Source organism: Dipodomys merriami, unplaced genomic scaffold (assembly GCF_024711535.1).
Source record: "Dipodomys merriami isolate MVZ:Mamm:240054 unplaced genomic scaffold, mDipMer1.0.p SCAF_16, whole genome shotgun sequence".
Classification (NCBI taxonomy): Eukaryota; Metazoa; Chordata; class Mammalia; order Rodentia; family Heteromyidae; genus Dipodomys; species Dipodomys merriami.
This window is the reverse complement of record NW_027202937.1, coordinates 11,606,309-11,623,920: the sequence shown is the minus strand read 5'-3', so window position 1 is coordinate 11,623,920 and position 17,612 is coordinate 11,606,309. Positions and strand designations below refer to the sequence as shown.

The 17,612-nt window shown below is 48.2% G+C and overlaps 1 protein-coding gene and 1 non-coding gene across 3 annotated transcripts; both read right to left on the bottom strand.

The window, feature by feature from the left end:
• Positions 1-9,467: 9,467 nt before the first annotated feature.
• On the bottom strand, positions 9,468-14,479 carry LOC138828257 (saoe class I histocompatibility antigen, A alpha chain-like). Of its 2 annotated transcripts, XM_070024186.1 has the most exons (7): positions 14,397-14,479; positions 13,963-14,238; positions 13,346-13,621; positions 12,156-12,431; positions 11,929-12,030; positions 10,873-10,918; positions 9,468-10,442 (listed from the first exon to the last, which is right to left on the bottom strand). In XM_070024186.1, the coding sequence occupies exons 1-7, from the start codon at positions 14,470-14,472 to the stop codon at positions 10,415-10,417; spliced, it is 1,080 nt and encodes a 359-aa protein (XP_069880287.1). In that variant the 5' UTR covers positions 14,473-14,479; the 3' UTR covers positions 9,468-10,414. The 2 variants fall into 2 exon arrangements, with proteins under 2 accessions (XP_069880287.1, XP_069880288.1); XM_070024187.1 differs by lacking the exon at positions 12,156-12,431.
• A 2,590-nt stretch (positions 14,480-17,069) lies between these two features.
• On the bottom strand, positions 17,070-17,176 carry LOC138828517 (U6 spliceosomal RNA). Its single transcript, XR_011372271.1, has one exon. It is a non-coding gene; the product is annotated as a U6 spliceosomal RNA (small nuclear RNA).
• Between the last annotated feature and the right edge of the window lie 436 nt (positions 17,177-17,612).

Genomic DNA, 17,612 nt, shown 5'->3' with positions numbered 1-17,612 from the left:
GGGAAGGTGGCTCAGTGGTAGAGCACTTGCCTTGCATGCATGAGACCCTGGGTTCGATTCCTCAGCACCACATAAGCAAAAAGAAGAAAGCCGGAAGTGGCGCTGTGGCTGTAATGGTAGAGCGCTAGCCTTGAGCTGAAGAGCTGAGGGACAGCGTCCAGGCCCAGAGTTCAGGCTCCACTACCAGACCCAAAAAAATAAATAAAATAAAAAGCTAAGGGATAGTGCCCTGAGTTCAAATGCTAGTATAAGCACAAGAAGAGGGCTGGGAAGGTGGCTCAGTGGTAGAGCACTTGCCTTGCATGCATGAGGCCCTGGGTTCGATTCCTCAGTACCACATAAGCAAAAAGAAGAAAGCTGGAAGTGGCGCTGTGGCTCAAGTGGTAGAGCGCTAGCCTTGAGCTGAAGAGTTGAGGGACAGTGCCCAGGCCCAGAGTTCAGGCCCCACAACTGGACTCCCCCCCCAAGAAAAAAAAAAGCACAAGAAGAGGAGGAGGAAGACAGGAGGAGGAAGAGGAGGAGGAGGAAGAAGAAGAGGAAGAGGAGTAGTTTCTCAAGCTAGCTGCTATCCGAGCCCTCGCTAAGAGTGCCTTCAGCATCCCCATCTTCCACTGATCAATCCTTATCCATCACATATATTGTAGACCTGGTCCTAACCCAGCTTCCAGGTATTTCCAGAGATAGAGTAGATGCAACTGTGGGCTAGGAGGCGTTCTTGTCCTTCTCTCCCACACCTTCATCCCTCCACCCCACAGTCCTGCTTGTTGTACTAGATCTGACTCTGTGCTGAGGACATCCGGCCCATCACAGTTTGTCACAGGTATAGCTCAGCTCAGTACATAGGCTTCCCATAGACCAATGTTGTCTGACTGGTGTGTGACTCTAAAATACCAAACCACATGGGCTGGGAAGGTGGTTCAGTGGTAGAGCGCTTGCGTTGCAATGCATGAGGCCCTGGGTTCGATTCCCCAGCACCACATAAGCAAAAAGAAAAAAAAGCCGAAAGTGGTGCTGTGGCTCAAGTGGTAGAGTGCTAGCCTTGAGCTGAAGAGCTGAGGGACAGCGCCCAGACCCAGAGTTCAGGCCCCACAACCAGACCCCCCCCCCCAAAAAAAAATACCAAACCACAGAACTCCAAAGTTACACCAAGCAAAACAAAGGCTCTCTCCACCTCTCCCACCACCTCCTCAAATGCCTGGAATTCCCTCCTCATTGATAAACCCTCACTCATTCTCCAAGACTCTGATTCTCTGTCATGTGCATCTCCAGCTCCATCATGTTGTACTTCACCTCTAGCCCCTGTTGCAGATGGTTCTTGTCTGTGTTCCCAGTATGCATTGTGCATGCCAGGCTATAGCTAAATGCATTGTGCATGCCATGCTATAGCTAGGCTCTTATCCACACTGGCTGTGCATTAATTGCAGGTCCCACTACACTGAACGAACCCTCAAAAGTAGAAACCTGTGCCCTGTGCCAGCACAGCACCATGTGTAATTGCCAGATTATATCACACCTACTAGATGATGCCTCAGTTTCCTCATCTAGGATTAAAGAAGATGGGCTGGATGAGGCCCTGAGTTCTAGTCCCAGAACCATAAAGACAAACAAAAATCCTACAATTAAAATTTAAGATGAGCTGGGCACCGGTGGCTCACACCTGTAATCCTAGCTATCACAGTTCAATCCTGACTATCACAGTTCAAAGCCAGCCTGGGCAGGAAAGGCGCTGAGACTCTTTTTTTTTTTTTTTTTTTTTTTTTTTGGTCATGGGGCTTGAACTCTAGGCTTGGGCGCTGTCCCTCAGCTCTTCAGCTCAAGGCGAGCGCTCTACTGCTTGAGCCACAGCACCACTTCCAGTTTTCAAGGGATTTATTGGAGATAAGAGTCTCATGGACTTTCCTTGCCCCAGCAGGCTTTGAACCGAGATCCTCAGATCTCAGCCTCCTCAATAGCTAGGATTACAGGCGTGAGCCACTGGCGCCTGACTGGTTCCTAGTATTTTGCCACATTGGAAAAAACAAAACAAAACAGGAAAAAGATGTGTTCTGCCAGGAGTTGGTAGTTCACACCTGTAATCCTAGCCACTCTGGAGGCTGAAATCTGAGGATCCAGGTTTGAAGCCAGACAGGCAGGAAAGTCCACGAGGCTCTTAGTTTCCATAGCCCCTGGCTGAGTTCTTGTGATATTCATGATAGTCAGGCTTCAGCCACCCTTTCAAGTCAGGCTGTGGACAAGTGACAGGGAAACTTGATGAATTACCCCCTTGAGATGGAGATAAACTTGACACATTAGCCTCATTCAAAGGTTTACCTATAAACCCAAGTGTCCTGCAAACCTATAAAAGGTTATTCAACAAATACTGAACACAAAGGGCTGAAGGCTGATAAGGATAGAAGTAAGGGGAACTGTAGGGGTGAGACTATGAGACAAGAAATTGTGGAATCCAGACACAGCTTCTCTTGTGGGTAAACTTATTCTGACAACATATTTGAAAATTCCTATAATTAGGAATGCTTATCATAGTCTTTTTGTGTTGTTTTGTTTTTCTTGCCCTGATGAGGATCCAATCCAGTGCCTTGTGCATGTAAGACAAGAACTCTACCACTGAACTACGATCCCCATACCTATTTGCAGTCTTAAACTGGGAAAATAAAAGTAGGGGACTAGGGGCTACGAAGGTGACTCAGTGGGAGAGTGCTTGCCTAGCGCTCATGAAGCCCCAGGTTCCATACCTCAGCACCACATAAACAGAAAAAGCCAGAAGTGGTGCTATGGCTCAAATGGTAGAGTGCTAGCCTTCCGCAAAAAGAAGCTTAGGGACAGTGCCCAGGTCCCAAGTTCAAGCCCCAGTACTGGCACACACATAAAAAATGTAGGTAGCAGCGAGGCACTGGTGTCTCACACCTGTAAGCCTAGCTACTCAAGAGGCTGAGATCTAAGGATCGGGGTTCAAAACCAGCCTGGGCAAGAAAGTCCGTGTGACCCTTATCTCCAATTAGCCACCAGAAAATGGGAAATAGTGCTGTGGTTCAAGTGGTAGAGCACTTGTCTTGAGCTGAAGAGCTCAGGGACAGTGCCCAGGCCCAGAGTTCAAGCTCCAGGACCAAAAAAAAAGTAGTGATAGAGCATTTATATCAAATGCTGGCACCGTTAGGTTCATCCCTAGCATCAGAAACAAACAACAAAAAGAACCATAAAAGTTAATTGATGAGGAGCAATGGGAGAACAACCATCAATTTCAAAGTACACAGACCAAAACACTTACCAGTTAGTCTAGAAGAAGAATCTTGTCAAAGATTCAATTAAGCAAATTCAATGAAAAGAAAAGGCAAACTACGGATGGGAATGTGGCTTAGTGGTAGAGTGCTTGCCTAGCATGCATGAAGCCCTGGGTTTGATTCCTCAGTAAGAAAAAAAAACAGAAAAAAAAAAAAAATCCAGAAGTGGTGCTGTGGCTCAAGTGGTAGAGTGCTAGCTTTGAGCACAGAGAGGCTCAGGCCCTGATTTCATGCCCCAGCATTGGCAAAAAATAAATAAATAAAAGGCAAACACTCCTGCCTCTCCAGTGGCTTCAGTCACAGGGAGTAAGCAGCTACTAGCACTGGCTAGCCAGGACTGGCAGGGGACTGGACATAGACTGTGGCAGGTCAACCAGAGCCCAGATGTCAGCTTCTCTCGCAAACCAGGCCAGAGTGTAGGATCAAGTGTGCAGGACCCACTCCTTACAGCACCCCCACCCTCACCCCCCCAGCCTGACCTGCTTCTGCTGGATCCGCAGCTTGGCAGAAAAGGCCAGCCCTCTAGGAAAACTACGACCCCACCCTTGACTAGGATTCTAACGGTGCCCCAAGCAGTCTCTCAGTTTTTGGGGGTATTCGGTTACTTTGACCGCTTGCTCTACCAGGAATCTGTACCCTCTCCGAAACTAAAACCTGTAGGAGGCCCTTTTTATCGCCCAGGGAGAAGACTCAGGAGCTAAGACTTGTGAGTCTGAGAGAACAGAAGATAGGGTTTCCTTTGATACTGCTCCCCCTGAGCCCCCCCCACCTGTTTTTATTTTGGTGCTGATCCTAGGGCTTGAACTCGGGGTACTGTCCTTTGAGCTTTCTCCTCACCCACTCAGGTATGGGGTTGTAATACTTGAGCCACAGCTCTACTTCCAGCTTTCTAGTGTTTAATTGGAGATAAGGGACTCATAGACTTTACTGCCTGAACTGGCTTCAGATTGGAATCCTCACATCTCAGCTTCCTGAGTAACTAGGATTACAGCCATGAGCCACAAGTACCTGGCAGAAAAATCAAACTTCTCAGAAATTTTTATATCTTCCCACTTCACGCATTAGGGAGTGGGGTTGGGACAATGAGAGAGAAGAGATTGTGACAACCAAAGGTACTGCTGTTCATAGCTTGGGATTGTAGGACAGCAGCATATCAAGGTGGGCCCTTGATATGCTGTCCTACAAGCCCAAACTATATACCTGGGCCGTTACAACAGCCCTGGCTCCATGGCATCCAGTCCCAGCCTCTAGCCCCCTCTCTTGCCTTTCTTTTTTTTTTTTTTTTTTTTTTTTTGGGTCCAGTTGTGGGGCCTGAACTCTGGGCTTGGGCACTGTCCCTCAGCTCTTCAGCTCAAGGCTAGCACTCTACCACTTGAGCCATAGCGCCACTTCTGGCTTTTTGCTTATGTGGTGCTGAGGAATCGAACCCAGGGCCTCATGGATGCAAGGCAAGCACTCTACCACTGAGCCACCTTCCCAGCCCCTCTCTTGCCTTTCTTGGCTCCAGTCTTAGGAGTGCACAGGTTCTCAGGCAGATGGTCTTGGAGGGCTGCACATTCTGCGTTGGTGCCTTGTGTCCCTTTCACACACCTGTCAAGCTGAGCCTGCCGAGTCTGGGCATAGCTTTAGTGCCCTGGTGGAAACTCAGGCCTCATCTTTTGAAGCTACCAGGTCAATTCTTCTCCACCTCTTTCTTTTTGGCCACCATGGGGTGAGGAGGAGAAAGCCTTGGGCTGCATCTCATTCACTCCCTCCTGTGAGGGGCCCCTAAAACCTGATTTTTTTTTTCACACATTATCCAAAATACCCAGATTGTGAGGACTAGTCCCTAGGAATTTCACACAATTACACAATTGCCTTTGAATCAGAAACCAGGTCAGAGTACTTATTTTCCTGGAAGGACCCAGAATTGTTGGGTTCTCTCTCTCTCTCTCTCTCTCTCTCTCTCTCTCTCTCTCTCTCTCTCTCTCTCTCTCTCTCTCTCTCTCTCTCTCTCTCTCTCTCTCTCTGCCAGTCATGGGGCTTGAACTCAGGGACTTGGTGTTGTTCCTGAGCTTTGTGCTCAAGGCTAGAACTCCACCACTTGAACCACAGCTCTACTTCCAGCTTTTTGGTGTTTAATTGGAGATTTGAGTCTCAGGAACTTTCCTGCCTGGGTTGGCTTTGAACTGTGATTCTTAGATTTCAGCCTCCTGAGTAGCTAGGTTTACAGGCCAGAGCCACTGGTACCAGAATGTAATTCTTTTTTTCCCTTTTTTTTTGTTGCTGTTGGTCATAGGGCTTGAACTCAGGGCCTGGGTGTTATCTCTGAGCTCTTTTGCCCAAGGCTAGCTAGCACCCTACCACTTTGAGCCACAAAGCAACTTCCAGTTTTTTAGTGGTTAATTGGAGACAAGGGTCTCATGGACTTTCCTGCCAGGGCTGACATTGAACCACAATCCTCAGATCTCAGCCTCTTGAATAACCAGGGTTACAGGAGTGAGCCACCAGGCTCATTTTTTTCATTTTAAAAACTTCTTTCAGAGGTTGCTCTGAATACTGTGGTAGGAGCTAAACAAATAGCAATTTTCTCCCTCTAAGTAGTGGATCTAAACAAGAATGCTCAGCATGCAGCCCCACCTCACCATAGCCCCGCCCGCCCGCAGGGTTTGTCACCTAAAGCCTGTTTGCTCCCTGAAACCAACCCTTCATCCTTCTTCCCCTTCACCCTCCCTGTCCTCCCCATTTCCCTTCCAGCTCCAGCTCCTAGTTCTTCTGGAAGTGTCACTTGTCCATGCCACCCACATGCTCAGCATTTTCAATTTTTCATCTTTCTTTACCTTGCAGTACTTTTCTTCCACTCTTTAAAAAATTTAATTTGGTCAATTCCTATGGATTTGCTAAACACATTTTATTAGGAATAGTTCTAGGTGCAAGAATGAAAATAGACAATTGTAGCCTTGCTGGCAGCTCAGAGGTGTAATCTTAGCTACTCAGGAGGCTAAGTAAAATGTGAAAGACTGTACTTCAAAGACAGGCAGCCAGATAAATCTGAGACTCTTATCTCCAATTTACCAGCAACTGTCTGAGAGAGGTGAAAGTGGCTTACATGATTGAGAGCTAGCCTTGAGTGAAAATGCTAAGGGACAGCTGGCCGCTCATGTCTGTAATCCGAGCTGTTCAGGAGGCTGAGATCTGAGGATGGCAGTTAGAAGCCAGCCCAGGCAGAAAAGTCCTTGTAAGACTCTAATCTCCAATTAACGACTCAAAATAGCAGAAGTGGAGCTATCGTTCAAAGTGGTAGAGTTAGCCTTGAGCAAAAGAGCTCTTGAGTTCAATCTCCACGTTCAAAAAAAAAAAAAAGCTAATGGACCCTGAGTTCAAGTACTGGTTTTAAAAAAATCTCTGAGTGAGGGATAGGAAGGTGGCTCGGTGGTAGAGCTCTTGCCTTGCATGCATGAGGCCCTGGGTTCGATTCCTCAGCACCACATAAGCATAAAGAAGAAAGCTGGAAGTGGTGCTGTAGCTCAAGTAGTAGAGCGCTAGCCTTGAGCTGCCCAGGCCCAGAGTTCAGGCCCCACGACCGGAACCAAAAAAAAAAAATCTCTGAGTGACAGCATTTCTTTCTTTCTTTCTTTTTTGGTTGGTTATGGGGCCTGAACTCTGGGCCTGGGTGCTGTCCTTCATCTCTTCAGCTCAAGGCTATCACTCTATCAATTTAGCCACAGCCTCCTGCTTTTTCTGCATATGTGGTACTGAGGAATCAAACCCAGGGCCTCATGCATGCAAGGCAAACACTACCACTGAGCCACCTTCCCAGCCCCTATAGCATTTCTTTTCTTTTTTTTTTTTTTGGGGTCCAGTCGTGGGGCCTGAACTCTGGGCCTGGGCGCTGTCCCTCAGCTCTTCAGCTCAAGGCTAGCACTTTACCACTTGAGCCACAGCACCACTCCGGCTTTTTTCTTTTTTGCTTATGTGGTGCTAAGGAATCAAACCCAGGGCCTCAGGCATGCAAGGCATGCGCTCTACCACTGAGCCACCTTCCCAGCCCACCCTATAGCATTTCTTAAATGAGTATGTTTCCTATCTTACTATCATTTCTTTCTTTCTTTCTCTTTTTTTTTTGGCTAGTGCTCTACCACTTGAGCCACACCACTTCTGTTTTTGTGGGGTAGTTTATTGGAGATAAGGTTTCATGGATGTTCCTGCTTTGGCTGGCTTCAAACTGCAACTCTCAGATCTCAGTCTCCTGAGTGGCTAGGATTGAGATATGCATCACCAATGCCTAGCCGACATGTTCTTTTTATGTTGATATTGAGACTTGAAATCAGTGCTTAGCTCTCACTCAGCTAAAGTTCTATCACTAGGATGACATCTCTAGATTCTGGTCTCTAGATTGTGTTTTTTTCCTGGTCGTGGGGCCTGAACTCTGGGCCTGGGCGCTGTCCCTGAGCTCTTCAGCTCAAGGTTAGCACTCTACCACTTGAGCCACAGAGCCACTTCCAGCATTTTCTGCTTATGTGGTGCTGAGGAATCAAACCCAGGGCATCATGCATGCAAGGCAAGCATTCTACCACTGAGCCACCTTCCCAGCCCCTCTGTTGAGTTTTTAATTATATCATCTCTCTTTATATATCTGTTTTTCATTATAACTTTTTCAATTTCCTGGAGTTCATTTTGATACATTTTTTTTGGGGGGGGGTCCGGTCGTGGGGTCTGAACTCTGGGCCTGGGCGCTGTCCCTCAGCTCTTCAGCTCAAGGCCAGAGCTCTACCACTAGAGCCACAGCGCCACTTCCAGCTTTTTTCTTTTTGCTTATGTGGTGCTGAGGAATAAACCCAGGGCCTCAGGCATGCAAGGCAAGTGCTCTAACCACTGAGCCACCTTCCCAGCTCCGCGATACATTTTTTTAAAAGGTAAATAAAGTTACAGTTTCATTAACAAAGGCAATTTGTCTAGTGAAGGGCATTTTGACTAAGTCCTGTTTTACAAGGACTGTTGACAGCCTTAAATCATTTGTGGTTTCAACATGTTCATGGAGCCCTCTAGTGTCTTTGAAGCGCAAGCACATGGTATGTAAAAAATAATGGTGCTGGGACTGGGAATGTGGCTTAGTGGTAAGAGTGCTTGCCTAGCTAATGCATGAAATCCTGGGTTCAATTCCTCAGTATCACATAAACAGAAAAAGTCAGAAATGGTGCTGTGGATCAAGTGGCAGAGTGTTAGTTGATAAGGGTCCTTGATTAAAGGAATGAGACCAGGGGCTGGGAAGGTGGCTCAGTGGTAGAGCGCTCACCTTGTATGCCTGAGGCCCTGGGTTCAATTCCTCAGCACCACATAAGCAAAAAGAAAGAAGCCGGAAGTGGCGCTGTGGCTCAAGTGGTAGAGCGCTAGCCTTGAGCTGAAGAGCTGAAGGAGAGCGCCCAGGCCCAGAGTTCAGGCCCCATGACCGGACCCCGCCAAAAAAAAAAAAAAAGACAAATACAAAGCAAAAGTCAAGCAAAGCTTTATTTCACACCAAGCATTGAGAATCAAACTGACTGGTCTAGGCCATCTCTATGGAGAGAGCGACCCCACCTAGTCTTACAGGCTAGCTTTTATAGGGCAAAACCGCAAATCACAAACTAACTGTAAGCATGTAGCTAATTTTACTCTCATTGGTTATAACAGAAGTGTTACATATGTGCTTTTACTGATTGGACGCCTCCACCTGGCCTGTCCCAACTTTGTTCTTGGGGCTTGGTTTCTGGGAACTGGCTGTTTTGAAAATTGTTTTTCTTTCTTTCTTTCTGGTTCCCCTACAGACAGGGTCGCCTTGCCCTTATTACAAACAACAGGTGTGGGCAAGATCAGCTCTTACTTATACTTTACAAACCAAATGGCTGCCAGGACAAAATGGAGTTACTTTGGCTAAATGGGTCTTAACACTAGCCTTGAGCAAAAGCAGCTCAGGACAGTGGCTAGGCCTTGAGTTCAAGCCCCAGGATGGGCAAAAAAATATTCTAATTCTGTTAATATTATATTTACTTATTTTTGCTAGTCCTAGAGCTTAAACTCAGGGTCTGAGCCTCTCTGTGCTCAAGGCTAGTGCTCTACCACTTGAGCCACAGCACTACTTCCAGCTTTTTCTGTTTATGTGGTACTGAGGAACCCAGGGCTTCATGCATGTAGGCAAGCACTCTACCACTAAGCCACATTCCAAGCCTATCATTATTATTATTTTATTTTATTTTTTTTGTCGGTCGTGGGGCTTGAACTCTGGGCCTGGGCATTGTCCCTCAGCTCTTCAGCTCAAGGCCAGCACTCTACCACTTGAGCTACAGTGCCACTTCCAGTTTTCTGGTGGTTTATTGGAGATAGGAGTCTCACGGTCTCTCCTGCCCGGGCTGGCTTTGAACCGCGATCCTCAGATCTCACCCTCCTGAGTAGCTAGGATTACAGGCGTGAGCCACCAGCGCCCGGCCTATTATTTTATTTTTGTCAGCCTTAGGGCTTGAACTCAGGGCCTGGGTGCTGTCCCTGAGCTTTTTTTTGGCTCAAGGTTAGTGCTCTACCACTTTGAGTCACAGTGCCACCCAGTTTTCTGGTAGTTAGTTGGAAATGAGGGACTCACAGATTGGATTTTTTTTTTTTTTTTTTGCCAGTCATGGGGCCTGAACTCTTCAGCTCAAGGCTAGCGCTCTACCACTTGAGCTACAGTGCTACTTCCAGCTTTTCTGTTTATGCGGTACTAAGGAACTGAACCCAGGGCTTCATACAAGCACTCTACCACTGAGCTCTCTTCCCAGCCTCCCCACTTCTTTACACTATGCCTTTAAGAATGCAAAACACACCCAGACATCTTTACAGAAAGAGAAACCAGGATTTTTTTTTTATCCTGTCCTGGAGCTTGAACTCTGGGCCTGGGCACTGTCCCTGAGCTTCTTTTGCTCAAGATGAGTGATCTACCACTTGAGCCACAGAGCTACCTCTAGCTTTTTTGAGTAGTTTATTGGAGATAAGAGTCTCAGGGAGTTTCCTTCCAGGGCTGGCTTTGAACCACCATCCTCAGATCTCAGCCTCCCGAGTAGCTAGGATTACAGGCATGAGCCACTGGTGCCTGGCAATCCAGGAATTTTCACGTTACCACAGAGAGACATGCACTTATCATGTGTCACTCAGTCCCACACAGGCAGCTCTTTAGTGCTAGGAGCAAAAGAGGGATGAGAAAATTCAGTGCAGTTGCTAAAATGGCAGCATTCTGACCAACCCTTCACTCACTAAAAGGTTTAAATTTAAATTTTATATTTTTGTCAGTCGTGGGGCTTGAACTCTGGGCCTGAGTGCTGTCCCTCAGCTCTTCAGCTCAAGGCCAGCGCTCTAACCACTTGAGCCACAGTGCCACTTCTGGTTTTGAGTGGTTTATTGGAGATAAGAGTCTCACGGACTTTTCCTGCCCAGGCTGGCTTTGAACCACAATCCTCAGATCTCAGCCTCCTGAGAAGCTAGGATTACAGGTGTGAGCCACAGGTGGCCGGCAAGGTTTAAATTTTCTGACTCCTTGTCACAAAAGAATATGGGACCCAGTTGTGTCCTCTTCTTCTTTGCCCCCAAATCAGGCTCTACAGGGTCTTACCTTTTTGCTGTAAGAGATTCATTTGAGCCCTGGGCACTGTCAGTACCTGAGATGGAAAAAAATAAATAGCATGAGGTACTCAGAGCCCAGAGAAGATGTGACTGAAGGTGGGAATATGGACTAGGTGGCCCAGTGGCTTCTGGCTCACTTCCCCACAAGTCTCAGTGATTCCTTGTCCAGACTGATCTGATGAGTTACTTGTTATTTATTTGCCAGTCATTGGGGCTTAAACTCAGGGCCTGGGCTCTGTCCCTGAGCTGCTTCTTTTTTTGGGGGGGGGGGAGGATGGGTCGGTGGGGGAGGGGGGGTGGTGGGGGGGGAAGAGGAGGGGGCGGATTGAACTCTGGACCTGGGCGCTATCCCTCAACTCGTCAGCTCAAGGCTAGCGCTCTATCACTTGAGCCACAGTGCCACTTCCAGCTTTTTCCGTTTATGCGGTACTGAGGAATTGAACCCAGGGCTTCATGCTTGCAAGGCAACCACTCTACGACTAAGTCACCATCCCAGCCCCATCCCTGAGTTTCTTTGGTCAAGTCTAGCACTCTACCACTTGAACCACAGTGCCACTTCCAGCTTTTTCTGCTTATATGGTACTAAGGAATTGAACCCAGAGCTTCATGCATGCCAGGCAAGCACTTTACCACTAAGCCATATTGCCAGCCCAATTAATTTTTTTTAAGCTATGAAAAACAAAAACAAAACAAAACAAAAAACCGTGAGAGATCAGAGATTTACTGGGCTCCAGGGAAGTTTCCATAACTGACTGCAGACCCAGGAAAGGATCAGAAGGCAGGAGGGACTAGACCAACTGTCCTCCTAGAGCAGAGACGCTCTCCTCTCATTGATAGGAATCAGGTTCCCCAAACCACCACCATCACTAATGCAATACATTTGCCTTTCATTTTCCATGATCTTTCCCATAGAGTAAGAATCAGCACACAGGACCCCAGGCTGAGTGAGTACGTGTATATGTGTAGATGGTGTTTCCTATTAATGAGAAGGGCTCACTTCTAAAAGGAGTGGGAAGGAAAAAACTAAGACCCTGTGTCTTCCTACCTGCTTTCTTCCTCATATACATTATAGCAGCCGCCACAACTCCAAAGGGAATCAGGAAAATGGCAGTTCCCATGCTGAGGATGAAGAGCTTAGAGGTGGGCTCTGGGAAAGGAAGAGGAAAGAGAAGAAAAAAATGACCCCCAGCTCCCAGGCATGACCCTAATGAAGTCCCCAGAAGGGCTCCTGCTTCTCTGACCACAAGCTCTGTGCCCACATCCTCTTCTTACCCCATGTCACGATAAGGGGCTCAGGCAGCCCCTCATGCTGCACATGGCATGTGTATCTCTGTTCCTCCCCAGAAGGCACCACTATAGCTGCCCACTTCTGGAAGGTTCCATCTCCTGCAGGTCTGGTCTCCACAAGCTCCATTTCCTGGGTCTGGTCTTCCCCATCCCGCTGCCAGATCAGAGTGATCTCCGCAGGGTAGAAGCCCAGTGCCCAGCACTTTAGGGTGACTTCATGGTTAGAGATAGGGTTGTGGGTCACGTATGTCTTTGGGGGATCTGAGAGGAAGAAATGGAAAATTCAGGAATTGTGCATCCTTCTTGGGCCACTCCATCCTCACAATAGAAAAGGAGAATGGGAGGGAGATGTGTGTATAACCAAGACAGTAGTATACCCACAAACACCTGGGTTAACCTATTTTTGGGGAAGTTCTAGAATCAGGATGAGCCAATCCAAAATAGGAGACTCAATGTCTTTAACCAAGAGAATAGGTACACCTGGTTCTGACCTATTGGTCACTGAGAAACTCAGCGACAAATTGAGAGAAGGTCAGAAAACAAGACCCAATAGGTCCAAGGTTCACAATCAGCTATAGAGCCAAAGGATTATTTCATGGATCCTTCCTACTTCCATCTAGAGAAAGACACTCTATGTGCATGGGGTTCTGAGGCTTAAATTCAGGGCCTGGGTGCTAACCTTTAGATTTTTTCAATCAAGGCTGGCATTCTACCACTTGAGCCAAGGCTTCAGGTGTAATCCTGCTACTTTGGATTAGCTCATCCTGACTCTAGAACTTTCTAAAGATTCAATTAACCCTGATGTTTATACTAGTGTTGGGTTGTGCATGCATGCCACCTTTCCCCCCTCCTCCATCCTTCTGTTCTTGTCTTGGAATGGAGTGGCTGAGGAAGAACGCAAAATTACTGAAATTTTCACCTCTTCCTCTTAAATGACCCTCAAAGACGCCCGTGATCCATCACCCCATTTCTGACCTCCTGGTTCCTGACACAGCTTAATTGTCCTGAGAGAAGGGAGAGCCCCTGGGTAAGTCACTTTGATGCTTGATCTAAAAACCCAAGAGTGTTTCTTGTTCCCGTGGAAGAGAGGGGCAGGCAGGATTCCAGCTCTATCCTAGACACAGGAGCCTCTTCCCCAGGGCAAGACAGAAGAGTTGCCCTGTGGCCCCTCATACCTGCGCGCTTTAGCGCCTCCTTCCCATTCTCCAGGTATCTCAGGAGCCTCTTCACGCACTCCTTCTCCAGGTAGGCTCTCTCTTGTTCAGTTTCACCTGTTGCCTCCCACTTGCGCCGGGTGATCTGAGCCACGGTGTCCGAAGCGGTCCAGGTGTTCAAGTCTTCGTTCAAAGAGATGAAATCCTCGCCATCGTAGGCATCGGTTCGGTACCCGCGAAGGAAGCGTCCGTCGGGCCCCACGTCGCAGCCGCAGATCCTCTGGTAGGTGTGAGAGCCTGGCCCCGCCCCCGAGGATCAGCCCCAACCCTGGCCCGCCCCCGAGGATCAGCCCCAACCCTGGCCCCGCCCCCCGAGGATCAGCCCCGCTCCCGCCCCGCCCCCCGAGGATCAGCCCCCCACGCCCCGAGGATCAGCCCTGCCCCTGGACCCGCCCCTGAGTATCAGCCCGGAACATGTGATTTCCTGTTAAACTGAAAATTAAACTGGATCGGATTTCTCGCCGTTACCCTTCCCCCTCCCCCCCGGGGAGCATCCAAAGCCCCCGGCCCAGCGGTGGAGCCCGGACTGGGGCTGGGCGTGGGGAGGTGGCCGCCCACCCGGGCCCTGGCTCACTCACGGTCCCGGCTCTGGTTGTAGTAGCCCAGCAGGGTCCGCAGCTGAATCCGGAAGGTCTGCGCGTGCCTCCGGACGTTCCGCGTCTGCTGCTCCCGGTACTCGCGCGGCTCCAGATGCATCCACGGCGCCCGCGGCTCCATCGTCGGACTCGCGGCGTCGCTGTCGAAGCGCACGAACGGCGTGTCGTCCACGTAGCCCACGAGGGTGAAGTGCGGCTCCCCGCGGCCGGGCCGGGACACCAGCGTGTCGAAATACCGCAGGGAGTGGGAGCGTGAGCCTGGGGACGGAGAGCGGCTGAGCCCGGGCGCGGGACCCCGGGATCGGGGTGGACAGAGCCGGAGGGGAGGAGGGGGCCGGGATGGGCGAGGTGAGGAGTCTGACGGCCCCCTAGCTCAGCCCCAGCAAAGGCCATTTCCCTCCCCACTCCGCACTCACCAGCCCAGGTCTCGGTCACACCTAGGGTTCCCAAGAGCAGCAGGGGGAGGAGTGTCCGTGGCGCCATCACCCCCATCTTCAAGACTGGGGAAAGTCCTGACAAGTGCGTGGGAACTAGAACCGCTGAAGCGCTGGTTGACTCCTGTAATAACCAATGAGAGTGAGACCTGGTATTGCGTCGTGAGTATCCAAGCCTAAAGAGGAAGTGAAATTTCTAGATGGGGGTTTCCCCATCTCCTCCCCTCCCCTCGTGGAAAGAGGGATCTTGGACATATCCACCTTCCTTACTCCTGGCCAATTGGGCAATATGAGGAAACCTGGGGAAAGAGCTCTGGGCAGGGCTCAACCTCTTAGTCTCGTTTGGATTGTTAAACTATACATACTCCTAATCCCTACCTGTCTTTCAGGACTCTTCTAGGAGAAAGTTCATTTCACTGGGAATACAACATCGGAAAGAGAGCTGGCCTAGGAACGCAGTAAGCAGGGCTTTCTCTTTTAGAAGTTGTGCCCACAATCACAAGATCCCCAAGATACTTTTCCCTTTATTAACTGCAGTAGCCACAGAGATTGATAAACCCTGAATGGCTGGAAATCTAATTTGTAAAAGAAGGGAGTTGACCCCTTCATACAAATGTATCTAAATGTCATTGAAGGGCTGGGAAGGTGGCTCAGTGGTAGAGTGCTTGTCTTGCATGCCTGAGGCCCTGGGTTCGATTCCTCAGCACCACATAAACAGAAAAAGCCGGAAGTGGCGCTGTGGCTCAAGCGGTAGAGCTCTTGCCCTGAGCTGAAGAGCTGAGGAACAGCGCCTAGGCCCAGAGTTCAGGTCCACGACCGGCTAAAAAATAATAAATAAATAACTGTCATTGAACTTAGGCTGTTCCCAATAATAGATTTGTGACTCTGGGGTTGTTACGTTTTTTGTTGTTGTTTTGGTCAGTTGTGGGGCTTGAACTCAGAGCCTGGGTGCTATGCCTGGGTGCTATCCTCTACTCAAGGATAGTGCTCTAGTGCTCTATCACTTGAGTTACAGTGATAACTGGTGGTTATCAAATTGTGATTCTCAGATCTCAGCCTCTTGAGTAGCTAGGATTACAGGGGTGAGCCAACAGCGCCTGGCTGGTGATTTTTTATTTTTATTTTTTGGTCGGTTGTGGGGACTGATCTCTGGGCCTGGACACTGTTCCTCAGCTCTTCAGCTCAAGGTTAGCACTCTACCACTTGAGCCACAGCGCCATTTCAGGCTTTTTCTGCTTATGTGGTGCTAAGGAATTGAACCCAGGGCCTCATGCATGCAAGGCAAGCACTCTACCACTGAGTTACCTTCCCCGCCCATTGGTGATGTTTTATTTTTTTTATTTTTTGGGAGTCCGGTCATGGGGCCTGAACTCTGGGCCTGGGTGCTGTCCCTCAGCTCTTCAGCTCAAGGCTAGTGCTCTACCACTTGAGCCACAGTGACACTTCCGGCTTTTTTCTTATATGGTGCTGAGGAATCGAACCCAGGGCCTCATGCATGCAAGGCAAGCTCTCTACCACTGAGCCACCTTCCCAGCCCCGTTGGTGATGTTTTAAAATGACCTTTCCTAGGTAACACATGGAACTGTCACTTCTTTGTACAACTACTTAATAATAAATTTTTATAACGATCTTAATTTTTTGTGTGCACCATTATTAGGGCTTGAACTCAGGGCCTTATGTTCTTGTGTAACTTTTCCCCTCAAGACTGGTGCTCTACCACTTGAGCTACACCTCCACTTCTTCATTCTATAACACGGAGTTTGTATGAATCCAAAATAATTACCTCAATACAGTAGAATGCAATAGCCTCTCACCCTACCTGGGGTTATGAATAGGGGAGGAGACATGTTCCAAGAATCCCATGTGTACCCTGAACCCAGCATTGTGCTGAACACTATATATGTTTTCCTATGTGCACATATGCCTACACCCAATTTTAATAAATAGGGCACAGTAAGAAAAACCAATTTAAGATAGAGCAACTATAACAATATACTATGATAAAACCTATGTGAGTAGTTTTTTTTAATCTCTCTTAAATGTATTATTGTACCATACTCTTGGTGGGATGCTAGGAGATGATAAAGTATCTATTGATGAGGTAAATGGAGTAGTCAATATGAGACAGTGGATTTGATAGCCAAGTAGGGTTCTATATAACTAAGGAAGGTGCAGTGCACACAGTGTAGATACTCTGGACAAAGGTATGGTTCACATAAGTAGGACAGACAGGTTGGTTTCATTCTACTATGCAGGAGAAATTTTCTTCTTTTTCTTTTTTTGCAGTCATGGGGTCTGAACTCTGGGCTTGGGTGCTGTCCCTCAGCTCTTCAGCTGGTGACACCGTCCCAAGTAGCTACAATGGAAGGTTTGAGTCACTGTAGCCATGTTCAGAAGGAAGAAAAATTGAAACTTATGAATTGCTTATTTATAGATTTTTTTGGGAGTGGAGGTCAGTCGTGGGGCTTGAACTCTGGGCCTGGGCGCTGTCCCTCAGCTCTTCAACTCAAGGCTAGCGCTCTACCACTTGAGCCACAGCTCCACTTCGGGCATTTTTTGTTTAGTGGTGCTGAGGAATTGAATCCAGGGCTTCATGCATGCAAGGAAAGCACTCTACCACTGAGCCACCTTCCCATCCCCCCTCCCCCTTTTTTTTAAAATATGGAATGCTTCACTAATTTGCATGTCATCCTTGAGTAAGGGCCATGCTAATCTTCTCTGTATCGCTCCAATTTTAGTATATGTGCTGCGGAAGCGAACATAGTTATTTTTTTTTTTTCCTTCTTGGCCCTGCAAGGGATAGAACAGTCTATTTCAAGTGTAGCAATGTTCACCATTTTTTATTTGTTATATACACACACACATACACACACATAACTATAAAAGGACTTTATTGGGGGAAAGAATATACAAGCAATATAAACCTTAAAAGCTCACTTGGTCATTTAATTTTATTTATTTTTTTGTCAGTCACGGGGCTTGAATTCTGGGGCTGGGTGCTCTTCAGCTCAAGGCAAGTGTTCTACCACTTGGGCCACAGAACCACTTCTGGTTTTCTGGTGGCTAATTGGTGATAAGAATCTCATGGACTTTCTTGCCTGGGCTGGGTTTAAACTGTGATCGTCAGATCTCAGCCTCCAGAGTAGCTAGGATTACAGGAGTGAGCCATTGGTGCCTGGCCTGTCATTTTTCTCTGAT